Here is an 18,310-nt window from a genome sequence, read left to right as displayed (position 1 = left end):
AAAAAAAAAGTTCATGGACGCAAGTTACAAACATCCTCAATAACTTCAAACAGAACTAAAAAGCGACAAAATATTGACCACCAACAGCCGCTGCGAAATAATACAAAAAATGGCCAGAATCAACGTAATTCATCTACGAAACCTACTAATTATACTAAAAAACATCATAGAACCTCAAGCAAACGTAATGGATCTACTAAAATCAATCCTGATAACGATCAAAATCGACTATCTATAATAGTTCGCCGTACAAGATGCAACTATAATGCTCGTGTAAGTTACGAAATAACTATGATTATTTTGTAATATATCTATCCTTTCTGATAAATTCACAAGTAAAATATAAAAAAAGTCCTAAAATTCATCGACTTCACATTTTGAAATGAAGCATAATATTAAGATTATTAAACTCTGCAAAAGATATATATTCGACGTTTCGTCAAATAAACAATCTTTTTTCACATAATATCTTAGGTATTTAATATAAATATCTAAAATTATTTGGTGACTAGTTACTATAAAGGTTCAAGTATAGATGAGTGTTTCTAGTAAAAACCCGTTGTAATTAAAATGGGTTCAAATTGTATCATACATTAATAAAATTCTTATACTAATTGAATGATTATAGTCAATACGTAGGTCAATCCGGTACAGTGGGTATTATTCGTTTTAAAAGCACCGACTTAAAAGGGGGATATATTACAAAACATGCACTAGCGATTATTCGTATTAAATGGGTAAACGCCTACTAACTTAGATATAAAAAGCCTAACCCTATAAATAATAAGTACTATTTCTTTCATCCTTTTAGTAATTTTTATTAACAAAATTGCAGCCTGGAAGAAGATGCCGCAGCTGTCGTGAAATCATTGACTGTCGTCGAAACAACAGGGCTGTCATTCGGAGATGCTTTTTCATATTCCGTTATTGCAATCGAGGAAGTTGTTCTCCATTCCCAGGAGCGATATGTCGTCGCAAACGCACAACGTCTAGGACTACGACTACATCAACTTCTACTTCCACTACTTCTACTACCACTACTTCTACTACTACAAATTCTACGACAACTTCTAACACCACCAGTTCCAGTACATCATCAACTTCTACTACTACCACGCCTACTTCTAATAACACTACTACTACAACGCTTAGTCCTAATAGTACTACTACTACTACAACGCCTAGTTCTAATAGCACTACTACTACAACGCCTACTTCTAATAGAACGACTACTACAACGCTTAGTCCTAACAGTACTACTACGACAACGCCTAGTTCTAATAGCACTACTACTACAACGCCTTCTTCTAATAGCACTAGTACTACAACTCCTACTTCTAATAACACAACTACTACAACTCCTACTTCTAATAGCACAACTACTACAACGCCTAGTTCTAATAGCACTACTACTACAACGCTTAGTTCTAATAGCACTACAACTACAACGCCTACTTCTAATAGCACTACTACTACAACGCTTAGTTCTAATAGCACTACAACTACAACGCCCAGTTCTAATACCACTACTACTACAACACCTACTTCTAATAGCACAAATGCTACAACTTCTACTTCTAATAGCACTACAACTACAACGCCCAGTTCTAATAGCACTACTACTACAACACCTACTTCTAATAGCACAAATGCTACAACTTCTACTTCTAATAGCACTACTACTACAACACCTACTTCTAATAGCACTACTACTACAACGCCTTCTTCTAATAGCACTACTACTACAACGCCTTCTTCTAATAGCACTAATACTACAACTCCCACTTCTAATAGCACTACTACTACAACTCCTAGTTCTAATAGCACTAATACTACAACTCCTACTTCTAACAGCACAACTACTACAACGCCTACTTCTAATACCACTACTACTACAACGGCTAGTTCTAATACCACTACTACTACAACGGCTAGTTCTAATAGCACTACTACTACTGCAACGCCTAGTTCTAATAGCACTACTACTACTACTACACCTACTTCTAATAGCACTACGACTACTACAACACCTACTTCTAATAGCACTACCACTACAACAGCTTCTTCTAATGGCACTACCACTACAACAGTTTCTTCTAATAGCACTACCACTACAACAGTTTCTTCTAATAGCACTACCACTACAACAGCTTCTTCTAATAGCACTACCACTACAACAGCTTCTTCTAATAGCACTAATACCACATCTGCTGGGTGACAGTTTATCATATATATTGTGTAAGCGATTTAATATGTTTCTTTTATTATCGCAATATTAAAATGTCCCTGTATATGTATAAATAAATAAAAAAACTCTACATTTTAACCAGTTTAATTAGCTTTTACATACAACGATTCCAATACCTTATGATGATAAACGTAATGCTGGTCCATGAAGTTGTTTATAATACACAATAATGTGTGTTTTATTTAAAAAAAATAACTGTCTATAATAAAATATTTTATTAATATAAAAACTAATAAGTTATATCACGTAGAAAATATATTATTTTAAAATCTTTTAGTTGTTCTTTTATTTACCCTAGAAATACTTTCTAATAGTCAGTTAGGGCCCTACACCCAGCAAAGGGCTTGGGCGATTAATTCCATAATTGGTGATGCACAAGCTACGGGCGAGAATATGCAAAGATTTATGAATAATTTCTAATAAAAGATAACATATTGTTAAAAAATTCAATGTTATTACAATAAAGAGTCAATATTGTTTAAACACGTATTTTACTAAACAACCTATCAAAAGTTTCCTAACTTTCTCCATTGCAAAACAGTGTTTAAACAATGTTAACATAAACGTCCGTTAAATCAAAAAAATAAATAAATCTATAACACTTTAACATATATGCCCCCTGGGTGGAGGGGGTTCAGAAGCCAGCGTTAACAGCAACGTGAGGCCTACCTTCCACGCTAATATTCTATAAATGGTTGTGTATTCTATAAAGATAAAATCCATTGCTCAATCTTACATTTAATTGATTGAGTAATTGACCTTAAGTCACAAAATAAGTTACTATTATCTACGGTGGTAAACACGGTTTGTGGTGACAAAGAGTTATTAAATTTCCTGTCCTCGCAAACTAGAAGCAGGCCTAGCGATATAAAGATAACTCGAGGTTTCCGAGCGGGAAACATTACGGCGCCCCTCTTTACCGGCGACCTTTTTTAAGGTCACAAAAGAAATTCTTTGCTGGCAAAAACTATCCCATGTCGATTATGATTGAGCTCGACAGCACGAAATCTTTCACGTTTATAGATGCCACAATAGCAATAAAAAAAACTTTCTTTTTTTCGACCTACCTACTTATAAATTTCGCTTTTTCACACCATGAAATTTATAAAATAATTAATGATTCTTTTGTGTGCATTATTCAGTTTCTGAATACAATTATATCATTTTTTAGAAATTAAACGATCCGGAACGGAATGTTATGTTGTCATGTCATGTTTAAAAACGAATTTGTGTCGCATTTTCTACAGAATGTGTGGAGAAAGTTTTGACCAATTTTGAACTTAAAAGTACTGATACGTACGATGGTCCCATAGAGACTTTGATCCTTATAATCAAATGGATCAATTAGCATAAAAAAGGTTTATAAATAGCCCATATTTGACCGACAGTACATTTATTTAGATATCTGTGGGTGCACATTAATAAATATATCCAAAAATTATGGTCAGGACAAAAACGATCGACAAGTAAGACATTTAAAAATATAGTAATATTTTTTTTTTACTTCAGTCCAAAATTTTCAGGCAAGTTTTGGTGTTGTATAACATAAGACCCATAAATCGTATGCACTATTAAGTTTTTCCATTGGAATATAAATATATGTCGACTTTTCGGAGGTGGGCGTTAATATCTGCGACAAAGTTACCCAACTAATGCAGATATTTTCGAACATTCTATTTTTATAAAAAAAACCTGTATTATTATTCCAAATAAAGATTTATTATTATTACTTCATCTAAGTATGTCGTATTATTTCACTCAAATAATCCAATATTAACTTGAGCTTCAATGCTTTGTTTCATAGCGACATGTGTCACGATTTTAGAAGACTTTATTTTAATTTCTATTTTCACCAAACAATCGTAAAGCGTAGTCAAATGTCTTTATTCTGACATAAATTAGTGTTATGTATGTCATGCTAGGAATAGGGCTGGCAAAATAACATGAGTATACTATAAATTTCCTATGGCGTAGTTTATTATTACGATACAGCTGCAGTACTGAGGTCTCGGGTTCGATCCCCTGGTAGAGCAAAGCGATTTTGGGTTTTTCTACTCAGCATTAGCGTAGAGCCTGGAATTTGTGTCCGAAATGTCGATAGCCTCTAGCTCGCCCCTATCACACCACACGGCGGGTGGGTGCACCAGTTCCGCCTCGGCCTACCCTTTGGAAGACAAGAGGCGTTAGTGTGTGTGGGTACATATAGAAAATTGCCATCGCACTAAAGACAAAATTTTATTTACTTATATATACATTAGAACAGCAATAAATATATTATTGATTATACACGAGTTCACCAACGAGTACACGAATTATGAACTCTAATGGCCATTTTCGAGGTAGATTCTGAAGAATTTTTCACAACGAATAAGAATGATTGATTTCTGCCTAGCTAAATTTCGCCACAGTAGTGATTCTAAAGAGAGATCAGCCAAGAACGCAGGCGATATTATAGTACACAAGTGTGTGCGCAATACACAGTTGCACTCTCTGTTCCTTCACTTGCACAGTCCGATGAAACGGAAATCCGCCATGACCGGAGATGAGGTGCAGGATCACCGCCTTTACGGTCTTAAAATTGAATTTGATTGAGAATAAGATGCCTCCAAGGCTTGTCAATGCCCAAATCAAACATTTAGCAAATAATAACAACTGATAGTGAAATTAAAAGAATAGATATTTCAATATATGAATAACAAAAAAATAATAATAAATGCTTATAATAATTTATTTGGCATGACACCCCTACGTGTTATGTAAATCATTTACATGATAATTTGAATCATAGTATAAACACAGGTATCACATTATACGTCCTTATTTCTTGAATAGACGAAGCAAATGGATGATCACAACCAGTACGTAGTCGTTTGAAGAGATGGATATCCTAAAAATCATATTACTGGATATTTCCTTTATCCTGGTGAGTTAAATATTATTATTAAACGTCAGTTATTCAATTATTTAATCAAAGGTATTAAACAGTATAGTTAGATATAATATTTTTCAATAATTCTTATTTTTAAATACGGCTTCATTAGCCGACAGAAAAATCCGTCGCCAGATGTAATACCTGTTGAATACGCTGGTGATAGTTTTTTTTTAAACGGGCTCTAACCGTGCCGGAAGATTGTTCTTTGACATCAGAAATAAAGTTTAAGGGGTATATATTTATACTCAAGTAAAATTATACGATAAAAACAGTGATTTTAACATTTCCTCGCAATAGAAAAAAAAAGTAAATAATGATTTCTCATGTTTACCTAAATCTTAGACATTGAAATAAAGTTCATTTTCGTATTCTATTGCGGTATTTTAGTTGTTATCTTACTCCCAACGTTCCGAAGACTTCACAACTCTCACGAGTGGTACTAAAGTGGGTTCAAGAAAAAGTTACAGTATCGACTATTCTAAAATTATAGGTTTTCAAAAAAATATTAATGGTGGTCCGATCTACGCAGCATGTACTCACACTGTTTTAAGTCAGACAGCCGGTCTTTTAATCTCCCATTTAATTCAATGTATAACAGGATCCCAAAATCTTGAAAGTCCAGCCATCTTCTCTATAAAATTCGGAGTAGTTTTTTAATTTCCATAACCTCGCGAATCATCTTAGGTAGATGTTGTAAAAGTCGGTGTTTCATGCAGACTTCGAAGACCGTCGAATTTCGATGTTTCACATTAGCTATATTTTTAGGCACATCCCTGTATGTTTTTTTTTTGTTTCACCGATATAAGAGGGGCCAAAGTTGCAATCTATCTTGTTTTGAATTGACTTAACACCTACTATAACACTACCAGAAGAATCATAGATGCGCCGTCAATCTTAAAAACAAAGAAAACGAATTATTATTTCATATGAAGTTTGAGCCTTCAGAAGTATTACTCATTATAATAAATATGCCTAAGAAAAGGATGGTCACTCCCCATCAGGATTTTTATAAGCCAGTCCATCCATGCTTTAGACGAATACGATTATAGCGTTAACCTAGCATTATAAAACTGCGTTTTTCCATGACATCAAACCATCAATTTCAAATGAAGTCACAAATCGTTATTTATATTATAATTAATGTAGTAAGTATGAAAAGGCTTTACTTAAGTAAGTACTAAACACCATAATCTAATCAAGCCTGTGTTTTCTGTTACAGTTTATTTCGACACTAGTTTGGACTCACGAAGCCGCGACAGCAAGAAATAAGTACCGAAGAAATATAAATGACGGAATTCGTAACCCCGTTTCATTGATATCGTCATTTCCAGATCACTACGATAATGTAGTTACCGAGAAAATTACAAACTTCGAAAGTTCCGGATTAGAAAATTTGCAAGATCTAACTCGTCAAAAGAGATCAGCTAGACCTAATAATGTACATTACGCAGCTCGTAAAATCAAATCGTCAATCAGCTCTACTAAATCACATCAAAAACGACGTACGGGCCATCTAAAATCATTTCTGATAACAAGAAAAAATAATAAAAAATACCAACAAAAACAAGAACTCAAATCTTCCTCGAAACCTGATAAAGCAAACAAAAAAAACCGACAAGGTCCTTTAGTCGAACCAAATAGGAATAAAAAGAAAGTTAACAAATCATATTCACAAAAACGTTCTACCAAACTTAACGCAGATCGTTCAAAAAATCGTCAAAACCATCAAGCAAAATCTTCAAATAAATCAAATACAAATCTAAAAAAAGCCAATCGACAACACCGACAGAATACTTCTCCTAAACCTATTGTGAGGAACAAAAAACAACACACTAACCATCAAAAGAATTCTATCTCAAATACCAGAAATAACCAAAATATAAATGCACAAAGACCGCAAAAATATAATGCTAAACTTAAAGGAAACACAAAGAGACAATATGCTGACCAACGCTTTAAATCTTCTTCTATAACACGCAGAAATAACAAAAAAGCTACTAGACAATCATCTAAACATCGTAGCGGTAGCTTAAGTTACCCTAAAAATCAACAACAAAAGTCTTCCGTTACTAAAAGCAGGCGTAGCCAAAACGTTAGTAAACAAGGTTCTCAAAAATACAATAGCAAAGCTAATGGAGGCAAAAAAAAACTTTATGTAAAGAATCAGATAAAGTCTACACCGCGCAAAAATAACAAAATAGTTACTAAGCGCCATCCGCAACTAAAGTCATCAGCTAAACGTGACGGTGGCAAAGCAAAACGCAAAGATCAATTGCAAAAAACTTCCGGCACAAAGAGCAAACGTAAGCAAAACGTTAATAAACTAAATACCAAATCTGGCAAAGGCAACAAAAGGAATTATAAAAACCACCTAAAGTCATCTTCCACACCGCGCACAAATAACAAAAAAGTTCCTAAACACCATCCACAAAAATCGGCTAAACGTAGCACAAAACCCGCTAAATATCACCAACAAAAGTCATCAGCCAGTCCAAACAGAAATAACAAAGAAATCCATAGACGTCAGCTACAAAATTTTTCGATAAAACCAAACCAACAGCATCGTCCAACAACACTTAATAATAAAAATAAGGGATACAATAAACAGAAAACATCTAAGATAGTCAATAAATCTACTAAAAAACATCATAAACACCAACAGCATAGAACCTCAAGTAAACCAGGTTTCACTGATATCGACACTGATGACGAAGAAGACAGACGATCTGTAATAAGACGTCGAACAAACTGCAACTACAGAAGACGTGTAAGTTAAAAATATATTTAATTGAATTTTCAATTTTTTTTTTTATTAATCTTCAGTTAAATGATTTTTACATTTCACTTCTTACTGAAATTATAAATGCGAAAGGCAGTGGAATAAACGTAAAAGTAGAATTTGCTGAACGACTTGCGATAAAATTTGACACACAGACATACTGTGCCTTAGATAAGTTATGGGATGATTTTAACCTAGCAATTTACTCCCATACGACTAACGAAAAAACGAAGTACTGAAGATTTTTTTAACCTGATTTTTAAAAGAGGGTGGCGTTATAAAAACAGGCTCAATACAATGTTTTAGTTGGGCTAGCATATTGTACATTTTTTGCTGACTTTTATACCAAAAACGTACACAGTGGGACTTTTTATTTACAATTTTTGTGTACAATTTTTTACATAATTTTCTTTTACACGAGTGGAGACGCGAGCAACATCTAGTACTTATTAATTATATCAAAAGAGGAAAAAAAATATATATGTAATTAAAAAATATATTGTCAATAGGACCATGCAAATAATACATATCCTTTTCCATACTAACGCTTTGACCACCGAATAAAAACATTTGAATCACGTTCCTATTCGTGCATGTTAAGATTATTTTTTTTATTATATGAAAGAAACCTAATCAAATTCTACAACCAACGAAACTAGTAATTATGATCTATACTAATTTAATTAATTAAACTTAGTATCTATTTAAATAATTGTATACATTTTCAGCCGGGACGAAGATGCCTAAACTGTCGGGAATTTATTAATTGCCGTCGCAACAACAGGGCCGTCATTCGCAGATGCTCTGGCTCATCCCGTTATTGCAATAATGGAAGATGTACCTCTTTCCAAAGACCTAAATGTCGCCGTACAACAACTACAACCACAACTACTTCTACTACTAGTACAACTACACCGACTTCTACCACCACTACTTCCACTACAACACCATCTTCTACCATCACTACTTCCACTGCATCACCATCTTCTACCATCACTACCTCCATTACATCACCAACTTCTACCACCACAATCCCGATTTCAACAACAGTCATCTCGACCGAGGCCAGCAACACGAGCAACAGTACCGCTACAACTGTAGAGAGCACGACTGACGGTAATGGCACAACGGCATCAAGCAACAGTACCGCCACAACTGCAGAGGGCACGACTGAAGGTAACAGTATAACTGCATCAAGCAAAACTACCGCTACAACTGTAGAGAACACGACTGAAGGTAACAGCACAACTGCATCAAGCAACAGTACCGCTACAACTGTAGAGAGCACGACTGAAGGTAACAGCACAACTGCATCAAGTAACAGTACAACACCAACTGCAGAGAGCACGATTGAAGGTAACAGCACAACTATTTCAACTAACAGTACCGCTATAACTATAGAGAGCACGACTGAAGGTTACAGTACAACTGCATCAAGTAACACTACCGCAATATCTGTAGAGACTACGACTGACAGTAACAGCACAAATGCATCAAGCAACACTAACGCAACAACTGTAGAGACTACGACTGACGGTAACAGCACAAATGCATCAAGCAACACTAACGCAACAACTGTAGAAACTACGACTGACAGTAACAGCACAACTGCATCAAGCAACACTACCGCAACAATTATAGAGCCTACGACTGACAGTAACAGCACAACTGCAACAAGTGACAGTACCGCTACAACTGTAGAGAGCACGACTTACGATAACAGCACAACTGCATCAAGCAACAGTACTGCTACAACTGTAGAGAACACGACTGACGGTAACAGCACAACTGCATCAAGCAACAATACCGCTACAACTGTAGAGAACACGACTGACGGTATCAGCACAACTGAATCAAGCAACAGTACCGCTACAACTGTAGAGAACATGACTGACGGTATCAGCACAACTGAATCAAGCAACAGTACCGCTACAACTACATCAAGCAATAGTACCGCTACAACTGCATCAAGCAACAGTACCGCTACAACTGCATCAAGCAACAGTACCGCTACAACTGCATCAAGCAACAGTACCGCTACAACTGCATCAAGCAACAGTACTGCTACAACTGCATTAAGCAACAGTACCGCTACAACTGCATCAAGCAACAGTACCGCTACAACTGCATTAAGCAACAGTACCGCTACAACTGTATCAAGCAACAGTACCGCTACAACTGCATCAAGCAACAGTACCGCTACAACTGCATCAAGCAACAGTACCGCTACAACTGTAGAGAGCACGACTGAAGGTAACAGCACAACGGCATCAAGCAACAGTACCGCTACAACTGTAGAGAGCACGACTGAAGGTAACAGCACAACGGCATCAAGCAACAGCACTGCTACAACTGTAGAGAGTACGACTGACGGTAACAGCACAACGACATCAAGCAGCAGCACTGCTACAACTGTAGAGAGCACGACTGACGGTAACAGCACAACGACAGCAAGCAACAGCACTGCTACAACTGTAGAGAGTACAACTGACGGTAACAGCACAACGACATCAAGCAACAGCACTGCTACAACTGTAGAGAGCACGACTGACGGTAACAGCACAACGACATCAAGTAACAGCACTGCTACAACTGTAGAGAGCACGACTGACGGTAACAGCACAACTGCATCAAGCAACAGTTAACAAAAAAATCCAGTCAAAATAAATCAAGAAGTATTGTGGTGAACTTATATTTATACTATTTTTAAGTATAGTCTTGGTCATTTTGTTTTCCATAATTAAAAAAATATAGTGTTCAAAAATGTTATTTTTATTTATTTAGCTTTTACAGCAGATTAACTAAACTATAATAATAAATAAACTTGATATTAAAATTCTTGCATTCGCTATAAGCGAATAAATAATCCACGTCACTGGAAACATATATAGTCCGGTCAATTTAGCCCAAAAATAGGGGTAACCTTGCATTAATTCCCAGAAAGCTGAAAATTTACATAGATGTTAGGGACGCCATTATTATGAAATTGTGAAAAGTCCCCATCGATCCCAGGTCTGCAAAATTTTTTATTCAAGGTCAAAGGTTGCAAAAATGTGTTTTTCGAATTTTTCAGCAAAACGGTTAGTTTTATGAAAAAATATGGCAGACAAAAACTGTACATCATGCAATTATCTAAAAAATTATCCTTACACATTTTTTCATAACACTAACCATTTTTGAGAAATAACAATTACAGAAATTTCTTACGCTGTATTTTCCATAATAAGCATGTCTAAGCTGCCTATGATATCATTGGGCTTGTAATATAATACATTCATATTGACCGATAATTCTGAAAATATGATGTTAAGAAAACGGAGTCCCTAATTTTAAGGGACCATATGGCCTTGAACAACAACATCTGCCTGCCATTCCATTGTTCGCGTGGCCGTTCCGTCTACCTGTTTTTGTAAGGTCGCACCTAAATCACAGTTAGTCTTGGAAATTCCTTCGTAGTGAAAACACGTAGTTATTTAAAATATTCTCTGCTAACGTTTGAACAATTTTTGTCAAACATCATAATAAATCTCGGTTATTGGAACCAATCCACACGCTTCTTCCACCTGCACCAGAAAACCTCCTTAATTCTATTTTTTGCAACTGCAAAAAGGGGTGTAACTCAAGATGCGGCTACAAAAAAGTAGGCTTATTTTATTCACTAGCGTGCACCACTTGTCAAGGCCAATCGTGTTCAAATGTTGAATCTCCAACAGAAGAAGATTTTCACATCAACGACGAAACAACTGATGTATCGCTGTTAGTACAATTTACGTCAACTCAAGAAGATGAGGAAGAAGAAGAAAATGGGGAGAGAGAAGAAGATGGAGGGGAAGAAGAAGAAATAATTAATGACAATGATGATGAATAAAATATGTTTATAACCAAGTATAACGGGACTTGTCGCTCGAGCTGAACCTGATCGACAACGAGCACTCTGACAAGAGTACAACGACTGAAAGGAAGAAGAATAACCAAACATTCATTAAATTTTACTGTAATAGACCGTGGAATAGACCTACCGGGGAAACCACATTAAAAAAAAAACGCGCTAGGTACACTACCTCATAGGTACTGTACATATTATAAACAATACAGCGTAAGAAAATTTTGTAATTGTTTTTTCTCAAAAATGGTTAGTGTTATGAAAAAAATGTGTAAGGACAATTTTGTAGATAATTGCATGATCTACAATTTTTGTCTAACATATTTTATCATAAAACTAACCGTTTCGCTGAAAAAAATAAAAATAAAACATTTTTGCAACCTTTGACCTTGAATAAAAAAATTTGCAGACATGGGATCGATGGGGACTTTTCACAATTTCATAACAATGGTGTCCCTAACATCTATGCAAATTTTCAGCTTTCTGGGAATTTTTGCAAGGGTCAATGTCTAAATTGACCGGACTAATAATTCAGACGCATTGTACAGAATGCCTGGTGCGTTCAAGTTATGAATAATACATAATGAATATTATTTTCCATTACATACTAACCCAGACAATATATACTATAACCAGGCTTTGTGTATAATATCTACTGGTACATCGGCAATGTGTGAAGTAAACAGATTTTACTTTGTATTTATCGAATTTCAGTAAGTAAATGCGTGCCTATATACTAGTGGACAAATAAACAGGATTTCGTATTTTACGACCTATTCAGCTTACTCTTTAGGCACTGAAAAAAATATTTTATACATATTCCCTAGTTGATTAGGGTAGGTTGGAATTGTGTACATACGCATATTGCCCAGAGAACGCAGCGAGCGTGCCGCGGTAGCAGTCAGCGAACGCCAGAAATAAACATAATTTAAGCCAAACCTCCTTTTACACCCATTACAAGAGGCGTATTTAATATTATATAGAATTCCTAGGCACAGTATAAAAGGAATATTATTGCACACATTGCCTGGATGCCCTAGGCATTCTATACAATGTCTAAGTTTAGTATAGAATATGGGATATACGAGTACAGATTGCTGGTAACATCTACACCAGTATGAAAATCCTTTCTCGGAAAAAGTTCCAAAGCGCACTTTTTCTGAGCAAAAAATAGCCCATTTACTAAAGCCGGACTTCACCTATATGTGACCCCAATATACAGATCCATACGGTTTATTTTTAAACGAGAACGTCGCTAGCCTTGTTATAATCGATATGACGACCCAGTAACCGTATCAAGACTACAAATTTAAATGTTCTGTTGAAATTAATTAATTCCATTGTGCACGTCACTCTCAGACATAAGAGCCTCATATACAGGGTCATTTTGACACTGCATTTCTAAATGAAACTACATTATTATTTACTTGGAAATAACACTTTACAATAAATTACATGAGCCGTTGATGTAAAATAAAAAAGTGTAAATATTGAATAAAATAAATATTAATGAAAAGTAACTTAAATTTTACGCGCCCTAATACCACTACTGTTACTCTAAGAGAATTCGTCGCAGCGGCATACTTTCAGTCAGAAATACACTCACACACGCGCCAAATTCGCATTAAACCACAAAATGATCAAAAAATTAGAAAACTAAAACCAAGATGGTGAAAATATTTGTTATTAATGGAAGATTTTTGGCGCAACGTCAGCAAAGGTGAAGATGAGTACGTGGTTTCATTTAGTAACGCAATGTCAAAATGACCTAGGTATGTATCAGACCTATATTATATACCTACACTGTCCCACTGCCAAACACGGGCCTCCTGTAATGTCCTCTACACCATGCTGCCCTAGTGAGAATTGGCAGACTTCATAGAGTGCGTTCGGCTAATTTCGGACGCTTTTTCGATGTGTTGCGAGAAGTCTCGAAAATATTTTTTTTCTCATAAAATATTTAAGCGATACCAACATTTTATACATGAAACTGGTTATTATGAATGCTACTTTATGTGATAATTTAATCATCTTCCAATTCTCTCTGTGTAAGCTTAAACATAGCTGATAATATCAGTATAGAAATTTAAAACCCTTAAAAAAGATCGGACCTTCGCGGGATAAGTCCGGACTCCGTTGTAATAACGTTTCTAATGCTAGTATGATAAGGTCCACAAAATCAAACAGAAGTCTCAAAAATATTAAAAAGAGCGAAATCTACCTCTTTTGTTTCAATGCACATAGCGCACCCGTTCTAGGTCGTAGCATCAACTGTGGTATATAGGGTGGGGCAAAAAGAGACAGCGTAGCCGCCTACATAGCTTAAACTAAACCATATATTCGTGTTTTTTTTTCATTATACGATCTTACCCCGTATCCGGTCTTACCCGAACGCACCTTATATCCTCAAAATTCTTGGAGATTTTGTCAGTCATGCAAGTATCCTCACAATGTATTTCTTCACTGTTTAAGCAGGTTTAGAAAAGTCAGAAGTGCGTGGCTTTGGCTTTTGAACCTGCTGACATTCGTCTCAGCAGTCCAGCAGTCTAATACTCAGTAATTACGCTGGCCACAATTTCCTTGAAACTGAAATCCAACAGTGCATTTATGCATCTACTTGAAAGCAGAAATTATACATCACCCAGACAAACTCTCGCATACAAGAGACTTATCAGACTATGCCTTAAAAACAACCCAACCTTTAAAGTATCTCGAGTCATATTTATTAAATTAGGGTAGTCGCTGTAAGATCATATACTTAACAGCCGCCACTGACCCACCAAAACAGTATTGAACATTAAAACAAAACAATTATTTCGGATTTATCGCGGTTTTATATATTATAATTTTCTCAATTTAAAAAAAATCCAAAAATATAAAAACAATGTTTAATGGAAAAAAGTAGATATTATAACTTTGACTTCTCTGAAGACTAACACCTCAGTCCTCCTCGTGACCATGAAGGCTGCAAAGCCTTCGAAACGATAATTATAATACAAAAAAAACGCGATGAAATTTAAAAAAATCCTATATTTAAATTTCTCTAAGTCTAAAATTCACGCACACATAAACCAAACTGACATTCACTATGATCTCACAAAGATCTTAATTACTAACCTAAGTACGGGCCATGTAAATTCGGACAATGTGCTGCATTAAAAGCTTTAAAAGGGTTTTAAAGCATCCATTTTGGGATCGACCTGCATCTGGTGTTTCGTTGTATCCTATAAAATTGAATATTTAGTTATATAAACTGTTGGACCTATCTGGCAATCCAGTCGAATAAAACATTTCTCTGGTTACATATTTAAATCGATCATGCCGTCTGAAATAAATCTTAAGATCCGCCAAATTGGAATTCACACATCCGACTTTCTATCACTGAAGAGGTCGGCGGAAATGCAACCAGGGCATCCATTTTCATCATCATTTCATTTCATTCTCATTTTTTTCATCCAGGGAACGAGCCTGTCGCCATATCGGGCACAAATTCAAGACTACGGACTAATAGTGAACAAAAAACTTAAATGTTATGATTTTGCTTAACTCTGAATTTGAATCCGTGACCTCGGATTCATACTACCACGCACGCAATACAACTACGACACCGACGCAGTAGTAAAATAATCCTAATATTATATAAGTATTAAATGCCTAGATCTCTCGGACTGCTTTAGTGGCGTATTTGTATTGCGTATGCGGTACACTACTGCTCTGTGGTCTCAGGTTCAAATCCCACACCATGACGAAAAGAGGTTGGCCTGGTTAAACCACTGCTTACCCCTTCGGAGAAGTTTGTGTATTATCACTACTTAGTAGGATTAACTTTTCCATCTTCATAATTATGTCCACGACTTCTTATTGTATATCTCCGCGGTTAAACAATTTTCCCTTACTCTTGACATTCTGTCCTCCAAAACAATACATGTCACGACGTTACAGTATCAATATTTTCCTGCTCTTTGAATCATTTCAATGATCACGAAGTATACCAAGTTAATCTGCATATATACCTACTAAACATTCACATATTCTTTTATATGTATTGACGTATCTTAAATCTAAATAAGGGCTACTAGTATTTAATAATAATTTGCAGTTATTATGAAGTATAGCTATATTCAGAATATATTATATTGATACAACTATTTTTTTTATAAATTTAAATAATACTTAACATAAATGTAGCCAAGTCAAAATAATAATAATAGTAACATAAAAATAAGAAGCAACGTTTGTATAACACTCAAATAAGATTGTGTGAGTTCGGGAATATCTATAATTTGCTGCTCCACACCTATTGTATAAAATGTTTAGTACATTCTTTAATGAACTGATTACTCCATTTCTTCCTGCCAACCCTACATCGTGTATGATTCTTCAAGTAAATTAACATAATCGTTTCATAGTAAATAGTATATAAACTTAAGCTTGCCTTCATACAATTACTGCTTAGACGATATCTCTTAAGAACTCTTGGAAGGAATAGCAAATAATATATAATAAATATAATATTTCTAATATGGGTTTTAATAATATTATTCTACTCTCGTGGCTTGTAAGTTGTCAAGGTCTACTTCTACTTCTGTTGATATTTATAAATCTATTTTTTTGAATTATAATTTAATTTTGATAAAATAAAATATGAATTTATAGAGAATTATTCTATTTTATAATTGGTACATAGATAATTAAATCTAATAGACATGTTAATAATAACTACGCACTCAACATGAATCTATTATTACAAATTAATAATCAAAATTATAAAATTGTTGCTTACTATTTAAAAGCAACTACAATTCTGTTTTTTTTTTTCAGATAACCTCAGCTGTAGTGATCGCTCAAGAAAAGAAATTAGGCTTTGGCTTAAGCGATGTCTCTTCCAATTCCAACTCCAATTTAGGCATACCACCAGCTAATATTTCTTCAATTAGAAACAATATTTTAAAATTCTTTAATGGATTTTCTCGTCTACCGAACTTAATTAGTCCAGTTAATACTTTACGTTTAAAGAGATCTGCTGAGCATCACCAAGAAAATCATTCTGTTAAAAACCGTTCAAGAAACAACACTCGATTATCTGTGACAACTCGAGTGACGTCATGCAACTACGCTAATCACGTAAGTCAAATATTTTATTTATTCGTGGCTAACTTCAGAATATAGCCACAAATGTAACTAATCCCATTCCGCTATTTGCAATAATTTTTGAAGATGTTTGGATGTTTCATAGAAATAAACACAGAAATTTCTAAATGGATTTAAATGAACTTGGGCGCACGGATATTCTGTCCTGGTAATATAGGCTACTTTTATCTACTCAAAAGACCTACACAACTAAAGTCGCGAGCGATAGTGTAATAATAAATATGTTTGTTTTATCAAAGAATATCATTTACTAAACTATGCTCTCTAATAAATAATAAACTGGGAACTAGGAACTAGGAACTAGGTTTTATATGTGATAAATTATTACTTTTAGTAAAAAAAATAACCAGTTTTTCGATATTCATTGCTTTTGCCATTTAAAATATATTATATATGAATAGAATGCCATTGTTTTATAATTTGTTATCACATTTATTTTTCAGCCTGGGAGCAGGTGCCTTAGTTGCCGTGAAGCAATAACATGCTTTAGAAATAATAGAGCTGTTGTTAGAAGATGCTATTTCATACTCCGATATTGCAATAAGGGTCGTTGTTCTTATACTCCGGGAAATAAGTGTTATCGTACATCAACCACTTCTACAACTACTTCTACAAGCACAACTTCCTCTACTAGTTCTACTACCACATCTCCAACAAGTACTGCGTCTACTACAACAACCGCTTCGAATAATACGACATCAACCAACAGCACGTCTACCACAACTACCACAAGGTCATCTTCCGCTAACACAACATCCACCACAACTACAACTCCGTCCAGCACTACTACAAGTCCTTCTTCATCCAGTTCAACTGTTACTAGTACTGCTACATCTACTGCTAGTACAACCAGTGATTCTCCAACGTCAACTGGCTCTAGTTCATCGACTACTAACTCAAGCACAGCATAACATCTACATACCTAATTTATATCAACTACCACACAAGGTTATTATGTATTCCACCATTGCATAACAGAACACTAAATTCACGAATTCAGTTCGTTCACTCGGTCTTTTATTACATTCCATAAACAACATTTATGGAATCCATTTGTCAAATCGATGTATATAGGCATACGTACGTCTATCATTTACCTTTTTAGGTACTACCTGAATGTATACAAGGTTATGTCGTTGATTTTTTTTTATCCCAAAATAAAACCAATAGTGTTACGGATAAGTTTATTTTTATTTACAGTTCACAACAATTACGACACTAATATTGAATAAATACCTATTATAGAATTCATTTCAAAATATAATTTAAGATCAAAGACGTTACAGATAATATAATGTGTATAATATTCATCATTAA

At 34.9% G+C, this 18,310-nt stretch overlaps 1 protein-coding gene across 1 annotated transcript; it reads left to right on the top strand.

Annotated features, from left to right (window-relative positions):
- Nucleotides 1–820: 820 nt before the first annotated feature.
- On the top strand, nucleotides 821–18,079 carry LOC115455829 (mucin-5AC-like; the record flags this gene model as incomplete). Its single annotated transcript, XM_037437192.1, has 6 exons — nucleotides 821–2,214; nucleotides 8,813–9,836; nucleotides 9,911–10,193; nucleotides 10,273–10,572; nucleotides 11,622–11,719; nucleotides 17,437–18,079. Coding segments are annotated over 6 exons (3,567 nt in total), but the record flags the coding sequence as incomplete, so codon positions are not given.
- Between the last annotated feature and the right edge of the window lie 231 nt (nucleotides 18,080–18,310).

This window comes from Manduca sexta, chromosome 10 (genome assembly GCF_014839805.1).
Source record: "Manduca sexta isolate Smith_Timp_Sample1 chromosome 10, JHU_Msex_v1.0, whole genome shotgun sequence".
NCBI classification, from domain to species: domain Eukaryota; kingdom Metazoa; phylum Arthropoda; class Insecta; order Lepidoptera; family Sphingidae; genus Manduca; species Manduca sexta.
Note: the sequence above shows the minus strand (reverse complement) of the source record. Positions and strands in the feature narration are given on the sequence as shown.